The sequence below is a fragment of the Scophthalmus maximus genome, chromosome 19 (assembly GCF_022379125.1).
Source record: "Scophthalmus maximus strain ysfricsl-2021 chromosome 19, ASM2237912v1, whole genome shotgun sequence".
NCBI lineage: Eukaryota > Metazoa > Chordata > Actinopteri > Pleuronectiformes > Scophthalmidae > Scophthalmus > Scophthalmus maximus.
Genome location: NC_061533.1, coordinates 1442052 through 1459184, shown reverse-complemented (window position 1 = coordinate 1459184; position 17133 = coordinate 1442052). Strand labels below are relative to the sequence as shown.

Here is a 17133-nt window from a genome sequence, read left to right as displayed (position 1 = left end):
TGTGCTGCTTCTGTTGAAATGATTCAACGTATCATTCACTTATAATAAACCTGTTTATTGTCATAAAGTCATATTTATTATGATCATACTGAGGGAGAGGAAGTTGGACTTTGAGTTGATGTATCAGTTGTTTTTATATCTCAGATATGAAAACAATCTCTTCATTTGAGATTCTATTCTTGTCTTGTGAGTTTCATGTTTCCGCGGAATCGAAACAGAAAGTGTCCGCGGCCGCTGACGCGTCGCCTCAGTCGCTCAGGACCGAGCCCCATCAGGACATAAGGACATTAGACCATTAGACCACCAGGACCATCAGACCACCAGGACCATTAGACCACCAGGACCATCAGACCACCAGGACCACCAGGACCATCAGACCACCAGACACCGCGATGGACGAGGTGCGCTGGCCGGTGACGGTGGAGGGGGACTGGGGTCCGGACCAGGCCAGAGCCGCGCGGAGCAAACTGCAGCTTTACTTCCAGAACCAGAGGAAGTCCGGCGGGGGGGAGTGTCGGGTGGAGGCCGAGGACGGAGCCCCGAGGGCCGCCGTGATCTTCGGCTCCGAGGAGGGTGAGTGAGCGGGTCGCGGGTCAGGGGCCACGGGTCAGGGGTCAGGGGTCAGGAGCCACGGGTCAGGGGTCAGGGGTCAAAGGTTCCGACGGACCAACACATCAACTGCGACACGAACTGTCAAACAAATACGATTTTATTAAAAAAACATAATAATAATTTAAACCTCAAACAAAGTGTTGAAAAAGTTCAGGAAATGAATCTTTACTAAGTTTCAGTCACTCGATCTGTGACTGACCAATAATCAATATCAGAGGCAATAAAAGGAGTTCCACGTCAGCTGACTACCCAGCATGCACTGCGGCCGGGCCTCACCTGGGCAGGCCTCCTCTGACGTCACTCTCAAGGTTCATTATCTCCAATATTACTGTAACTGTGAGATTCTCTTGAACCGGAATGTTTCACGGTTTTGTTTCTTTAATTATCGATTTACACAATAAGAAAACAATATGAAATATTAATCCATGATATTCATGATATGATAATGTAACACTGACCACTAGAGCCCGAGCGATATGGAACATGATTCACGATACCGATACGTCAGCGATATATATATATATTAAATCTGTCAATGATTCCTAACATGTCCTTATCAAACCTTTATGAGAAAGATATGTAATTGAGGCTTGATATTTTAGTTTAACCATGAACTTTATCATAAATAACATTAAATTCAGAACACAAATACAACCAAATACATAAAAGTTATGACAAACACTTATTTTGCATTAAATGTTAAAGAAAACCAGTAAAAGTGTAAATATCAAAGTTAATTTCCTGCTTTTAATCCCAGAAGGTCTGAGATGATTCTGAATATCACCTTTTTATGACACGTGAATGAGTTGTGCGTCTGTCGCTCCGTGTGTCTGCAGTGAGGGAGCGAGTCCTCGCCAGGGACGACCACCAGATCGTCCTGCAGGATCGAACCTTCAGGCTGCGTCTGACTCCTGCAGCAGTGAGTGAAGTTGTGTTCGTGTCAGATTAATATCAGAACCTCTGCATAGTGACTGTTTTTATTCATTGTTGTTCGAAATATAGATACAATTCAAGAGCCATGAAGCTTTAATAGTGATATTATCAATACATATACATACATATATATATATGTATATATATATATATATATATATATATATATGTATGTATATGTATATATATATGTATATATATATATAACCATATTCTGTGACTGTGCATAAAGACGGGCGACACGTCTCCGGGCGCCACCATCTTGTTCTGGTGACGTCATGAGGAGTCAGAGTCTGTGACGTAGTGATCGTGGAATTGAGCTGTGGTACCAGAGGCCCCGCCCCCACAAACACGCTCTCGACCAATCCTGAGTAAGTGTCAGCTGTCAATCATCACATCTCAGCCTCCGTTTTGATCTCATCAAATAACTGATGAGAAGCAAAGTGATCAGACACATGAACACGTGAACAAACTACAACCCATGACATGGAGGGGGCGGGGCTTATGACCTGTACCACAGCAAGACACCAGGGGGCGATCAGGAGGATTTGGCTTCCCTTTAGAGGAGCGGTCACGTCGTCCATCTTTATTCACAGTTAACTGTCTGCAGGTGAAATAGATTTTGACTTGATTGACTGTGATTAAAAAACATTTTCCCGTTTGTCTCCTCAGACTCCGACGAACAGTGACGACGTCTCGGGTAAAACTTTTATTAATATTTAACTTCATATTCATGCGAATGGTCATATTTGTCTTATTGTTGTGACGTGTTTGTCTGTTTCTCAACACATTTTGACATAAATTAAAAAACACACTCTGGTTGGTCTGGTATCTATTGTCTCGTGTGCAGACAAATGATCTTAAACAGGACAAACCTGATTCTCTCCATGCTCAGATTCATCCACAGGCTCAGAGACGCTGACGTCACACGTCGGACCTGGAGCAGCTGCCGCCCACAAACACGGTAAAGACAAACTGTGACTCGACAGCAACAACAAACAGTGAAACTACAGGAAGCTCCCGATGCCAATGTTCATCTTTTATTCATATTCATATTTTATTTCCCACAGTTTTCCCCTGAATCTTGTTCCAGTTTGTTTTTTTTGTCATTGTGAAACTGTGGAGGGAGAAATTAGACTCTGGCTGCTAGATGATTCATTCTGTCCAGATAATTAAAGGGAATATATTCAGTGAATATTTCCTCAGGTCCACTCGCTGTCAGTTTGTAAACATCACTCCCGTATAGTTTGAAGTCTCCAGCAGGTTTTCGTCTCGTCTCAGACTCGGCGGCGGTCGTGCTGCACAACGTGTCGGACGCCATGAGCAGGGATCTGCTGCTGATCCTGGTGGAGAACGTCTCGGGCTTCGACGCGAGCGGCTTCAGTCTGGAGCTCATCCGGGAATCCAACAGAGCCGTGGTCGCCTTCAACAAGCCTGCGGGTAAAACACGACGGACTTCTGGGGAAAAACTCGACCTGAGGAAACAAGCGTGGCAACGCCGACTATTAAGACGCAGACAAGAGACTAAATAAATGACGTGGTGCACGACGTCGACACAACACGAAACTTTGCAGACGTATTTTCAGCAGGAAGTTTTTATACAACGAGCCTGTTTCCATGTTGAAGAATTAATCCAGAGTGTTTTTCCAGATGCAGAGAAGTTCGTCAGTGTGAGTCGGACCAGCGCGAAGATGCAGAAACACGGGCTGACCGCTCGTCCACTGGAGGCAGCGAAGAGCGTCCGAGTGGAGGGTCTTCCCGATGCTCTATTCCAGCCGTGTGCTCTGAATTCACCTACAGGTGTCAATGTTTCTTCGTAACGTCTTTATTCGTGCTTCTTTCTGACCGTGATGCTTTAATGAAAGACTCTTCTGCCTGAACCAGAGTGAACTGAGCCAGTTGAACATTACTTTGAACACAACAGCCGTCTTCAGCGCGAGTCCCAATGGGTTGTTCATTAGGCCCCGTCCCTCCATAATATATTTAATGGAAATTGGTTGTGTGGTATTTGGGTAATCCTGCTAAAGAACAAAGAGACAGCAATGAAAAAAATCTGTAGAATATAACTAGAACTTCACTCAGCAGAGTTAATTCCTCCACCAAGACCCAACATTTCCCTTCAAGTCAACCAAGCCGCAACAAATGCCTGATTTCTTATCATATCTTTAAAAAAAATACCCCATCAAAAATTCCTCCGCATCCACGCCGAAATTGAGTTGGTTGTTTGTTGGCCCGTGTCCCATCCTTTCACCAAGTGTCAAGGTAATGTGATAGTTAGATTTTGTGTAATCCTGCTGACAAACAACCAAACAAGCCAAACATCCATGTACAACACATCCCATGACGTAGGCAACGTTCAACACTTCCCACATCGTTTTCTGTCCTTGTGGTTAAACATCCTCTGGTTCCGATTCTTTTCCAGACATGTTGGAGCTGTATTTCGACAAGAGGTGGGCTCTGCCGGACGATATCATCATGATCCCGAGCGAACAGGCTGCCATCGTCTCTTTCAGTGACCCTAAAGGTTTTTCATGCTTTATTACTGATGTCCCACGTATTATTGTTAAAGTGAATTCAAAATGTGTCAAGGCACGACAGTAAGTCTGAAGCTGCTCTCTAAGATGCCAACAAGCTTTGCACACCTCAGCAGAGGTGTTATAGTTGAGCCCTTGATTGCATCACTATGGTCATTGGTGTGCACAACCACTTACCTGAGCTTCCTTCTTTTATTCCCTGTATTGCTTTAGTTGTGCAAAGCGTTTGCCTAAAAGAAGACCACGTGTTCGGCTCCAACCCCATCAAGGTGTATCCGTACAACGAGTTCCTGGGCGCCACCTTGTACGGCAAAGAACGACCAACATGGCAGATGCCCAAGCCCTTCACAGAGAGCGTTCACCACGCGATCTGGAAATTCCTCCTGATGAAGAAACAGTTGCAAGGCATCAATGACCAGATGCGTCCGTACTTCTGCAGCGTGGACTTAGATAATCCTGTGGTGAAACTCGGACCTCTCCCCAGCATTTTGAGTCAGAGAGATATGAATGCCAAGCGTCTGGATAACTGGATGAGTACAGCGCAGACGGCCTTCCGCCAGCTGATGTCTCAGTACTCAGCCTTTGAATGTCCAGTGAATGCACCTGCATGGAAAGCTGCAGAGAAGGAAGTCCGTTCGGTCGTCAGGGAGGACGCCGTCCTGGTGCCGGATGCATCCAGGCAGGCCTTGATCGTGGCGGGCCAAGCTGATGATATCAAGCGAATCAGGGCTCCTGTGGAGAACATCGTTCTTAAAGCCATGAGTCAGATTGAACGGCAGACAAACAGGTTCTCGGACAAAATGATTCTGTCCCCTGCGATGTTCTACATCCTGAAGCAGGCTGGGCTACAGAAAGCTTCGTTCGACATTTCACCTGAGATGAACATTTCTTACGATGAAGGCGCCAAAAAGTTAACCATTTCAGGACTCCCTGAAGAGGTTTACAAGACTAAAGACTGGATCTTAGAGAGGAATGTGAATATGAGTAAAAAACAGCTGATATTCCCCCCATGTCTTCTAGACTTTTTAAAGACGGTGGATCCCATGGACACATCGCAGGACCTGTTCACATCCCATGGGATCAGTGCCATCTACACCATCGACCACAAAGGGCTTATTCTGTTGGGGAACTCTGACAGCGTCCTCGCTGACGCAGAGAGTAGGATGAACAAGGTTTTGTCTGCTGTCACTCTGGATGTGGAAGACCAGGAAGTTCTGAAACTCAACACCTGGGTCGACCTGAACCAGCAACTTCTGGACACGTACAACTCCTCAAAGAAGAAAACTGTGGCCATCCAGATCCCCCCGGAGAGACGAGACAAAGTAACGGTGTCTGGCTTTGAGAATCCGGTGAAGGAAGTCGGCCGTAGTCTGAAGAAATTCATTGTGAACTACGCACGAGTTCAAGAAACCATTCGTGTCGAGTCCTGTGCTGTTGTTCAGTTCATTGACAAGAAGAAATCCCATGATTTGTCCAGTATTCTTAAAGCCAATGACGTGACAGTCGATTTTGATTCAGAGAGGCCAAGAATCACCATCATCGGGGCGCGTCTTCATGTTCACAAAGCCAGATCCTGCTTGCAGGAAGTGATTAATGCTCTCTCCACTGACAAGTTAACTGTGGATAAACCAGGAGCAAAGAAGTACTTCCAGTCGCAAGGAAGCCTGTTTCTGTCCACAATGTTGACAGAGTTCAACTGTGCGGTGGTGCTTCGTCCAGATAATCAAGACGAATGGGAGGAGGAAGAGAGTGGCCTTTGTTACTGCCAAGTGCGGACCACTGGGGGAGTTCTGATTTCAGTTAGCAAGGCAGACATTTGCAGCTTTAACGCCGACGCAGTGGTTAATGCAGCTAATGAGGAATTACAGCACATTGGTGGCCTCGCGTTGGGGCTGCTCAAGGGGGCAGGACCGCAGCTGCAGAAGCTCAGCGATGACTACATCTCCAAACATGGACATCTGCGCCCTGGTGACGCCATCGTAACCGCCGCCGGTAACCTTCCTTGCAAGTACGTCGTGCATGCCGTCGGACCACGTTTCTCCGAAGCTGACAAGAGGATTTCGGTCTCGCGTCTGAAGCTTGCGGTTCAACAAAGTCTGAAACAAGCAGAGGCGGTCAACTGCTCCTCCGTCGCGCTGCCAGCGATCAGCTCGGGCGTGTTTGGTTTTCCTGTTGACCTCTGCGCCGAGACCATAGCTCAGGCAGTGCGGGAGTACTGCGACAGTCCACGGCGGCTGGGAACATTGACGGAGATCCACCTGGTGGACAACTTCGGTAACACCGTCAGAGCCCTGGCTAAAGCTGTCAACCAAGAGTTCATTGACCTTGGACCGACTATGACAGTACCACAGCAGGGGGGCCAAAGAGGCGCCGGGGCTGCAAGGTAACACTGACCAACATAGTTGAAGTACAATCAATTATACAACATGTAAAACGGTATCGGTATTAACTGTATTCATTTTTATTTTATTGGTCACTTCCCAGTGGACAGCAGCGTGGTCGTGGTCGTGGTCAAGGTCGTGGTCGGGGTTGGAGTCCGAGCCAGTCCCAGAGGGGCTGGCAGTCTGGGGGAGGAGGACGAGGGGGAGGAGGAGGAGGACGAGGGGGAGGAGGACGAGGGGGAGGAGAAGGAGGACGAGGGGGAGGAGGAGGAGGGGGACGAGGGGGAGGGGGAGGGGGAGGAGGAGGAGGAGCTGGATTTCATGGAGGCCTGTCGGCCAACAGCAGACGTGGGAGCCCCAGAGGACACATCAGTCCTGGGGGCCATGGAGGGTAAGGTCCCATTATAGTTATTCATAATAACATTTGTGGTTAATGGTTCTGTCGATGTCGCAGTGAAATTATTTCATCCACAACAATGGTTTGACAAACGTGACAGCCCAACATAGCATATGGTTATGATCAGTGTGTGAAATGAAGATGATAGTTGATCTAAACATAAACAGTGGCTGCATCATTCTGGTTTAATGAAAGAACTGTTGTTGTTGCTGTTTTGTCATTAGCGCACAATTTCTGTCTCTTTGTGATTAAAAATGAAAACTTCAAATCTTGGCATTGAAGCTTATTTGCATACGTTTTTTTTATGATGATGACATGAGTGCTCTTCTCTGATTGGCTGCAGGCCGGGGGGGGTGGAGCGGATCACCGCCGAGGGGCTGAAGATTGTTCTCTACATAGGAAACATCCAGGACCAGAAAGTGAGTGTTTCACCACGTGTGCGAGGAGCTGACGCGGCGGCGTCGACCTGACATGTTGGGGCCAGGAGGAAGATTTTTATTTATCCTGCATTTCGAGAATAAAGTCGGAATGTCGAGAATGAAGTCAAACATTGTGACTGGGAATCACTTTTCATCACCAAACTACCGGATGTTGATGTTTTGACAGTTGGATCTGGAATCTGGTCAAGAAGAAACGATGCGGTGACGACGGATGTTTGCACGTGAACGTCGACGTGTGTCCCGACACGATAACGTTCAATTGCAAACAACCGTTAATGAATTTTGAGAGGCGTGCAGTTACCGAAGCTAGCGTAGCTTTGCTAGCCTTAGTTAACGTGGAGCTGTGTCAGCTGAACTGGACGTTCAGGGACATTTCGACTTTATTCTCGAAATGTTAAATGAATAAAAAACATTTTTCTTCTTCTTATGCCTGGCCCGTAAGCATCGGCCCCAAAAACCAACAAATTTGTAGTATTTTCAGCCTAATTCATTTGCGACTTCTATTATTATTTTTTTTACCTGCAAAATGACATTAAATTATTATTATTAATCCCAAATAATTTTTCTGTTGGTGAAACAAGTAACGGATCGGGATTATGTCGAACAGATGCGTCCTGGTTGTGACACGTCTTGTTGAGGATAACGTAATATGTTGACGCAGACAGATACCAGACGTGTCATGTCTCTTCTTCGTGTTGTACTGTGAGCAGTATATAGAAAATAAATGGCTCCCGTTGGAACAGCATATCGAGCCTCAACTTCCTGCAAACTCCAAATACTAATATACTGCCTTCACAAACAGGATTATATTAGTATTTGCAGAAAGTTGAGACGAGGAGGCCCGATATGCCGTCGTCCTGACCTTATGATGTTTCTCGGTCCGCAGACCGAAGTCATCGTCAACACCATCTCAGAGAACTTGGACCTGAACCAGGGGGGCGTGTCCAAGGCCATCCTGGGGGCGGCCGGCGCCGGTCTGCAGTCGGCCGTCCTGGCTGAGGCCAGGGCGGCGACGCTGCAGCACGGCGAGGTCGCCATCACCGGCGGCTTCAACCTCGCGTGTCGGGAAGTGTTCCACGTCGTTTGCCCTGCTTGGGACAACGGAGGAGGGCAGGCGGAGCAGGTGAGACGTCTCATTCACATCATTTGGTTTCGGGGCAGCCGGTGTAATAAGTCCAGAGCAACAGAGAACGGTCGTAGTTGTCTCGCTCATGTCGTATGTCCGTCCTCCTCCACGCTCCGCCCTTTTGTCTCAGGCGTTAGTAACCATCGTCAGTTATTGTCTGGAGGCGGCGGAGAAGCGTAAGATGAGGTCGCTGTCCTTCCCGGCCATCGGTACGGGAAACCTGAGCTTCCCCAGAGACGTGGTGTCCAGAGTCCTGCACAGCGAGATCCACGCGTTCAGTCGCAGAAGATCGACGCGCCATCTGCGAGCGGTGGTCATCGTCGTTCACCCCGGCGACACCCAAACTGTGGATGTAGGATTTTTGGTTTATTGAAATCCATGAAAATGTAAAAAAAAAGGTCCTATCTCGTTTGAAATCAGTATTAACACAATATGGCAACATGTTGTTTGTCAGTGTTTCACCAGGGAGTTCAAAGGTCAAGCTGGTCAGAGACACGTCCAACATGAAGCACAGGAGTCACCGGCTGTCCAACCACTCAGCCAATCACAGCCGACCTCAGGTGAGAAGATTCCAACAGTCGTTAATGAGCAACAATACTATCGAGACACGAAACAAATCAAACAGAAGAAATACCTGTGTGTGTGTGTGTGTGTGTGTGTGTGTGTGTGTGTGTGTGCGTGCGTGCGTGGCCATCAGCATCCTTCGGCCGGGTCTCCTCCCCCTCCCTCGGTGTGTACCAGATGCAGATGGGTCCGCTCTCCCTCGAGGTGTCGTCAGGAGACATCACCAAGGAGGCCAGTGATGTCATCGTCAACTCCTCCAATCAGGACTTTAACCTTAAAACAGGTGATCGTCCTCTAGCATGGACCAATGATCACTGACTGTATATAAAGATGATCACTGACTGTATATAAAGACGATCACTGACTGTATATAAAGACGATCATTGACTGTATATAAAGACGATCACTGACTGTATATAAAGACGATCAGAGACTGTATATAAAGACAATCAGTGACTGTATATAAAGACAATCAGTGACTGTATATAAAGACGATCACTGGCTGTATATAAAGACGATCACTGACTGTATATAAAGACGATCAGTGACTGTATATAAAGACGATCAGAGACTGTATATAAAGAAGATCAGAGACTGTATATAAAGAAGATCAGTGACTGTATATAAAGACAATCAGTGACTGTATATAAAGACGATCACTGACTGTATATAAAGACGATCACTGACTGTATATAAAGACGATCAGTGACTGTATATAAAGACAATCAGTGACTGTATATAAAGACAATCAGAGACTGTATATAAAGACAATCAGTGACTGTATATAAAGACAATCAGTGACTGTATATAAAGACGATCACTGGCTGTATATAAAGACGATCACTGACTGTATATAAAGACGATCAGTGACTGTATATAAAGACGATCAGAGACTGTATATAAAGAAGATCAGAGACTGTATATAAAGAAGATCAGTGACTGTATATAAAGACAATCAGTGACTGTATATAAAGACAATCAGTGACTGTATATAAAGACGATCACTGGCTGTATATAAAGACGATCAGTGACTGTATATAAAGACGATCAGTGACTGTATATAAAGAAGATCAGAGACTGTATATAAAGAAGATCAGTGACTGTATATAAAGACGATCAGTGACTGTATATAAAGACGATCACTGACTGTATATAGAGACGATCACTGACTGTATATAAAGACGATCAGAGACTGTATATAAAGACGATCACTGACTGTATATAAAGATGATCACTGACTGTATATAAAGACGATCAGTGACTGTATATAAAGACGATCAGAGACTGTATATAAAGACGATCACTGACTGTATATAAAGACAATCACTGACTGTATATAAAGAAGATCACTGACTGTATATAAAGACGATCAGTGACTGTATATAAAGACGATCACTGACTGTATATAAAGACAATCACTGACTGTATATAAAGACGATCACTGACTGTATATAAAGACGATCACTGACTGTATATAAAGACGATTTTCTCTCTCTCTCTGTCTGATCTCAGGAGTGTCCAAGGCGATCTTAGACAGCGCTGGAACCACCGTGGAGACGGAGTGCTCACGGAAGGGTACTGACTGCCACCTTGGTCAAAAGCACTGTTGTAGTAACAGAGGGAGTGACTTTCACATCCAGTCGATGAGGAGTTCATTCACTCATTCACTTCCTCTCTGCAGTGAAAGCTCCGGGTTACCTGCCTGGTCCACTGATCATCACGTCGGCCGGACTCCTGCCCAGCAGAGCCATCGTCCACGTTGTCGGACAGAGTGACCCCGCAAAGATCAAGGACGTGGTTTACTCTGTGCTGAAGGTCTGCGAGGAAAAAAAGTTCTGCTCCGTCTCCTTCCCGGCGCTGGGAACAGGTCCGTCCAGACAAAAACTACCGTTGCTCCAATGTGACTCAGACAAATACACCTTGTTTCATTTATTTGAAGAAAAGCTTAACGTTGTGTCAAAATGTGATCGTGCACCATCTTTGCACCCTGACCTTCTTTCCCTTCCTTACATCGTCATCATGTCTGCCTGTTAGGTCAGGGAGGGGCCAACCCGACAGCGGTGGCCGACGCGATGGTGGAAGCAGTGGTGGAGTTTGTGAGGAAGAAGCACCCGAGGTTTGTCCACTGCGTGAAGATCCTCATCTTCCAGACGACCATGATGACGGAGTTCCACAAGAGCATGAAGCAGAGAGAGGGAGAGGAGGTGGAGGCGAAGAGCGTCTTCACCAAGTTCAAAGGTATTTTACTGATTATCATGGTGGAAACTTCTGCTCAGAGAATGACCCTGTGATTCCGTTCTGATGCTGCGTTCACACCAAATGCGAAGAAAATGTTTGTGTCACGACTGTCCGCCCGTTCTCTGTCGGACGTGGACGTCGGGATGATCTCAACGGCGGATTGGCTTTTGCGACATCACGTCACGCGGACATTTCGCAGTTCAAACAGTTCAAATTCAACTCGAGCAAACGACGGAAAGTTTGCATCTTCACATTATTAGCGGATGTCCCATCTGCTAACATGGAACGGGCGGGGTTAATGACCTATACTGCAGCCAGACACCAGGGGGCGATCATGATGATTTGCCTTCACTTTTGGGGCCAGTCATGTCGTCCATCTTTGGAATAAGACATATGAGGGTTAGTCCAAACAAAGATGTCTTGCATGCGACTGGACTACGACGACAAATGTTATATTGTAATATAACATTTGTCGTCGTATTTGTGTGATGTATGGTGCCGTTTCAGACAGTGTCACCTCGTTCTTTGGACTTGGGGAGGAGCGGCCCGGCGCCGATGACCTGGTCCTGGAGGGGGAGGAGTTTGAGCCAGTAGTGTTTCAGTTGTGTGCTGACAGCCATAAGGTTAACATGCATTCATTCATTCATCACATGTCACAAGAAAACCAATGTCAGCTCATTTAAAGTTTGAGTGTCGGGGATCTGAGTCTCTGCTCAGTACAGAGGTGCAGTTGGGACGTGGTTAGCCTAGCTTAGCATAAAGACTTGAAGCAGGGAGAAACAGCTAGCCTGGCCTCAACACCTCAGTACAGTAGAGTGTAGTAGTTAACATTGGTTTGGTCCATCTCTCATCTGTTAACATGGAGGAGGGGGGTGGGGTTTATGACATGTACTGCAGCCCGCCACCAGGAGGAGATCCATGTGATTAGGCTTCACTTTTGGGAGCCATCGTGTGGTCCAACTTTATTTACAATCAATGTTTCTAACCGTTTAAAACTACAAACTGAATTATACAAAGTAGATCAGCGGAAACAAGCTCTTGGAGAGTGCTCAAATGCATCTTACCCTCAAGACCATTCCCCCGCCACTGCAGGCTCTCAGCCAGGCTAAGAAAAGGATAAATGAACTGATCGTGGCCGAGCAGGCAACGAAAACCATCAGCGACCCGTACATCAGTCAGCTGACGCAGGCCGACATGGATCAGCTGAGGGACCTGCAGAGGAAACTGATGGTGAGCATCTGTCTGGACAAAGGCCTCGAGGACCAGGAGCCAAACATCCGCCTGGAGGGTCTGACCCGGGACGTCCTCATCGCCGACTCTGCAGTCAGGTCAGCTCCGTTCAGTCTCTTCACTCAACAGGGAACGTGTTTCCATCTAAATGTTGAGCGAACTTTTGAAAGTTCACAAAAAAGAAAATGCGAATTATGTGCATTAAACTTCATGTCAGGGACGTCATCCGGAGGGTGGAGAGGATGGAGAACCAGAAGAGCATGGCCCTGATGCTGACTGCGCTGGTCGAATGGCAGTTTCAGCACCCCGCTGGGATAATGGTGCCCTTCGACATGTACACCAACCTGAACCTGGAGGAGGCTCTGAAGAAGAAACAAAGCGTGAAGATCAAGATCAACAACCAAACGTTCACCGCCGACGTCATACTTAGGAAGGCGGTTTCAGCAAATGGCCAAAAAGAGGTGGAGCTACTTCGAAAAGAGGTCAAAGGTGAGTTCATCAGTCAAAATAAAAACGTTTGGGTGCTGTCGAATTGTCAAATTTGCTTAGGAAGTTTCCTAAATCTTGAAATGACCCGGAAGAAATTCCTCAGCAGCCATGATAAGTGATGTTCGGATCCTCTAAATGCATAGGAAAGGTGCTTCGATCCTTCCTTTCCTGTCTCCTTTAGCATAGGGTACACTGGAGCTTCCTATGAGAAAGGAATGGAGATAATGTATATACAACGGTAACTAACGTGATGACGTCATATTTACAATACACAGTGACAGCTGTTCTAAACATTGAGATGAATAATGACCAGGCCTATGAATGTCTCTTGTGTATCCCTGTGCCTCAGGGGACGACGCCCTGCCCCCCCGCTGGGAGGCCATGAAGGGCGACCTCGTGAAGCTGTTCCCTCTGACTCTGGGATCTCAGGAATACAGCGAAGTGGTGCAGGAATTCACAAAGACCAGTCTCACTGCGAACATCATCAGTGTATGTTTCATTACCATCTCATCTCGTCTCACCTTCAACCTCTTATCCAGGGTCGGGTCGCGGGGGCAGCAGCTCCAGCAGTGAACCCCAAACTTCCCTTTCCCGGGCCACGTTAACCAGCTCTGACTGGGGGATCCTGAGGCATCCCAGGCCAGTTTGGAGATATAATCTCTCCGCCTAGTCCTGGGTCTTCCCCGAGGCCTAAGTACAGACCCATCTCGGCCGCTTGTACCCGTGATCTCGTTCTTTCGGTCATGACCCATCTTTCATGACTATAGGTGAGGGTAGGAATGAAGATTGACCGGTAGATCGAGAGCTTTGCCTTCCAGCTCAACTCTCTTTTCGTCACAATAGTGCGGTCACGCGAATGCAATACCGCCCCCGCTGCTCCGATTCTCCGGCCAATCTAACGCTCCATTGTCCCTTCACTCGCAAACAAGACCCCGACGTACTTGAACTCCTTCACTTGGGTTGAGGGCTCAATCCCTAAACGGAGTAAACAATCCAGCGGTTTCCTGCTGAGAGCCATGGCCTCAGATTTAGAAGTGCTGATCCTCATCCCAGCCGCTCCACACTCGGCTGCGAACCGATCAAGTGAGTGCTGGAGGTCACTGACCGATGATGCCTTCAGGACTACATCATCTGCAAAAAGCAGTGATGAGATCCCTCAAAGTCATAATCCTCAAACATCGTTTCTCCCGCTCCCTTCAATTGATAAATTACATTTCTGCATCAAAATTGACCTGAATGTTTTCAGTGGCACCGTGTAAATATATAAAACCCTCAGAACGTGACCTCACGACTCACTGACGTCTGTCTGGTGAGGTTTTTGATTCTGGATGAACCTGTGTTGGCAGATTGAACGGGTCCAGAATGTGACTCTGTGGCAGAGCTACCAGCTCATGAAGAAACAACTGGAGGTGAAGAACAAACACACCAACAATGAAAAGCTGCTCTTCCACGGCACCGGCGCCAACGCCATCGGTCTCATCAACGACAAGGGCTTCAACCGCAGCTACGCAGGAGTACACGGTAACTAAGGCCTCCCACGCTCATGAAGCCACAAGTGGGATTTGTTTATTGGCCTGTGATCCTCTTTATTATCTGTTTAATGTATTTATTTTTGCTGCAGGAGCGATGTTTGGTAATGGCTCTTACTTTGCTGTGGACCCGGCGTACTCGGCGCAGGGCTATGCCAAGCCTGACGCTAGCGGGCACAAGCGCATATACCTGTCCCGGGTCCTGGTCGGAGACTACACCCTCGGAAGAGGTGGCCTGATCACACCGCCCTCCAAAGGCTCTGTGAACGCCGCAGATCTCTACGACAGTGTCGCTGATAACCCTGCCAACCCAACCATGTTTGTCGTCTTCAATGACATACAGGCATACCCAGAATACCTGATCACATTTACATGATTACACTGTTCAAATGCTCTGATGAAAATGTATGTTTTAGTTTCAGTTCAGTCGAAAAAATCCCTTAAAGATAATTAATACTGTCTCGCATTTTATTTAACGCTACAGTGTGTGATAGTTAGAAGAGCTTATTCACAGAAATTGAACATATTGTCCATAACTATGTGTTCATATATGAATAATCACGATGTTTTTTCGTCAACTTTGAATGAGTTAAATAAACGGACCAGAAAACGTTGCATTCGCGTTGAAATTACAGACGCTGCCAGAAACCGGAAATGGAATCAGCGGTGCGCCACCGGAAAGTGTCCCCTGTCGAGTGCTCAGTTCGGTGCGGTTTCCAACTTTACCACAAGATGCCGCCAGAAAATTACAAAAATTTCACACTGGGGCTTTAAAGGAGCAACTCATATGTTTTTACCACCGCTACAAAGCCAGCACTTTGACCAAGACTGAAATTTGACCTGTAGATGTCTTCAGACCTGGACTCTTATTAAAACGTGAAATTTCAGAAAGATGATGAGGGGCTGAACACATTTTTGGTACATGTGGCAGTCCCTACGGGTAGATGTGAAAATGATTTGGTCGGCCTATTGCCAATCAAAACACGTACTGTAGCTATCTCCCTAAGATTTATGATGGTTGGACAAATTCTCAAAGAGACAGCCATGAATCATTAAGCCCCGCCCTTTGCGAAGATGTTCAGGTTGATGGCCCACGATAAAAGAGCCAATGTTGGGTTCTTTTATTGTGTTTTTTCACCAATTCTGCTAAGTCAGAATAAAAATGTGTGTCTCAGATCCCCAGGGTTGCATGTCAAGTTTGATCAAATTCCAAAAGGTTATATTTTTCTTACTGTTTGCATCAGGTTAAAACTTTCCATGCTGTAACTTTGAACATTTGACCAAATGAATAGCGCAGGTCCTGACACTAAGTTATCACTGTGACAGACAGGTGCTAGTGATGACTACGCCCACCATGCATCAAAACTGGAGCTCCTCTTGGTGATTTGTTCACAAGTTTCAGCTTGTCACTTATCAGTTACCTGAGAACTCCTGAAGTGGACGAAGAAAGAGAGAGAGCAGGAAATATCAGAATAACAAGTTCAAAAGTTGGTTTTATCCCTAACCTCAGAGACATGGAAGTAGTAGACAAAATTAGTCATGCAGCTAATGATTATTTTCCACTGAGCCCCACAAAACAGTTGAAATAAGTTAAAGTTACAAATTAATTTTCTGGACTCCGATGTGATGAGTTAAAATGATCTTGTTTTATTTGACCTTTATTTTGAAGCTCACACATTCTATCATTAAAACAATAAGATAAAGAGACAAGCTACATTGCTGACGCTACGTAGCCAACGTTGTTATTAACAGCTGTTTAATCTTTAATCTGCACCTCTAATTCATCTGTTAATATTTTGTGCCGATTTAACCAGGAGAGTTTCATGTTGAGCTGCGAGTCAATTACTTCATCTAGGGATGCTGTGATCTGCCAATGCACTGCCAATACCATCACTTTTATTTGTTAGTGTTGTTATAGCAGGTAGTTCACACTGCAGTTCACACTGGACGTGACAGAATTATTTGCGCGAGTAGATTACATACAAAGTCAATGCGAAGACATGACTAGATGTAGCCGGTCTGGCCTGACACACCATGTTGCTATAACCTCTGCGTTGTGTATTGGTGGAGTAAAGTAGAATGAGATGGAGACCGTCTTGCCGGTCAGCAGGGAAATTGATTCTGTGTAAAACACATTAAAGTCAGTACAGCGGCTTTACACGATCTGGTTTCCAAAATGCACAATTTAACAGGAGAGAGGACAAACCACCTGCGCCATGTAGCTTAGCTTAACATTAGCCACTTTTCAAGTTGAATAAAAGTGCTGTAAACGGTCAAAACTACATTTACACACTGAAATAACTTCCTACTGCAACAGACCAAAGTCTGTGACTTATACAAAGAAATTACAAACTCTGTTTAGCATTTTTTTGCCACAGTTCACAGAAATAAAAGGAGCAATAACATGGGCATCAACAGGAAGTGACATAGGAGAAAGTCATACGTCACAGCGACTCACTAGCCACATGCACGTGAGGGTTAAGACAGGGAGTTTACCTCCAGGATTTTATAGCAGGAAACAAACATGAGGAGGTGATCGGCCTTGGAAGCACAAATGCCGATCTGTTGAATGTCAATCAATCTGAGTGTCCCTAACATAAACCATGAAATAATAACTGGTACTGACGCTGAATGAAGCTCACTTCGCAGCTCTATGGGAA

The 17133-nt window shown here is 46.2% G+C and overlaps 1 protein-coding gene across 1 annotated transcript; it reads left to right on the top strand.

The window, feature by feature from the left end:
• Nucleotides 1-201: 201 nt before the first annotated feature.
• On the top strand, nt 202-15088 carry LOC118313859 (protein mono-ADP-ribosyltransferase PARP14-like). The gene is made up of 23 exons (XM_035639812.2): nt 202-573; nt 1449-1531; nt 2218-2245; nt 2441-2509; nt 2827-2985; nt 3196-3345; nt 3968-4069; nt 4293-6462; nt 6564-6851; nt 7201-7276; nt 8184-8420; nt 8554-8775; nt 8878-8983; nt 9121-9270; nt 10500-10562; nt 10669-10854; nt 11022-11225; nt 11733-11848; nt 12318-12553; nt 12673-12944; nt 13294-13433; nt 14291-14465; nt 14566-15088. Exons 1-23 carry the CDS (start codon nt 393-395, stop codon nt 14847-14849), a joined length of 5697 nt encoding a protein of 1898 aa, XP_035495705.2. The 5' UTR covers nt 202-392; the 3' UTR covers nt 14850-15088.
• The last annotated feature ends 2045 nt before the right edge of the window (nt 15089-17133 follow it).

What these genes read in the sequence shown, in the direction of transcription:
- LOC118313859 (XM_035639812.2), top strand. Translation starts at nt 393, where the DNA reads ATGGACGAGGTGCGCTGGCCGGTGACGGTGGAGGGGGACTGGGGTCCG. An exon ending in GAGGAGGGCAGGCGGAGCAG is followed by an intron (nt 8,421 to 8,553) that starts GTGAGACGTCTC and finishes CTTTTGTCTCAG; the next exon opens with GCGTTAGTAACCATCGTCAG. An exon ending in CGTCTTCACCAAGTTCAAAG is followed by an intron (nt 11,226 to 11,732) that starts GTATTTTACTGA and finishes GTGCCGTTTCAG; the next exon opens with ACAGTGTCACCTCGTTCTTT.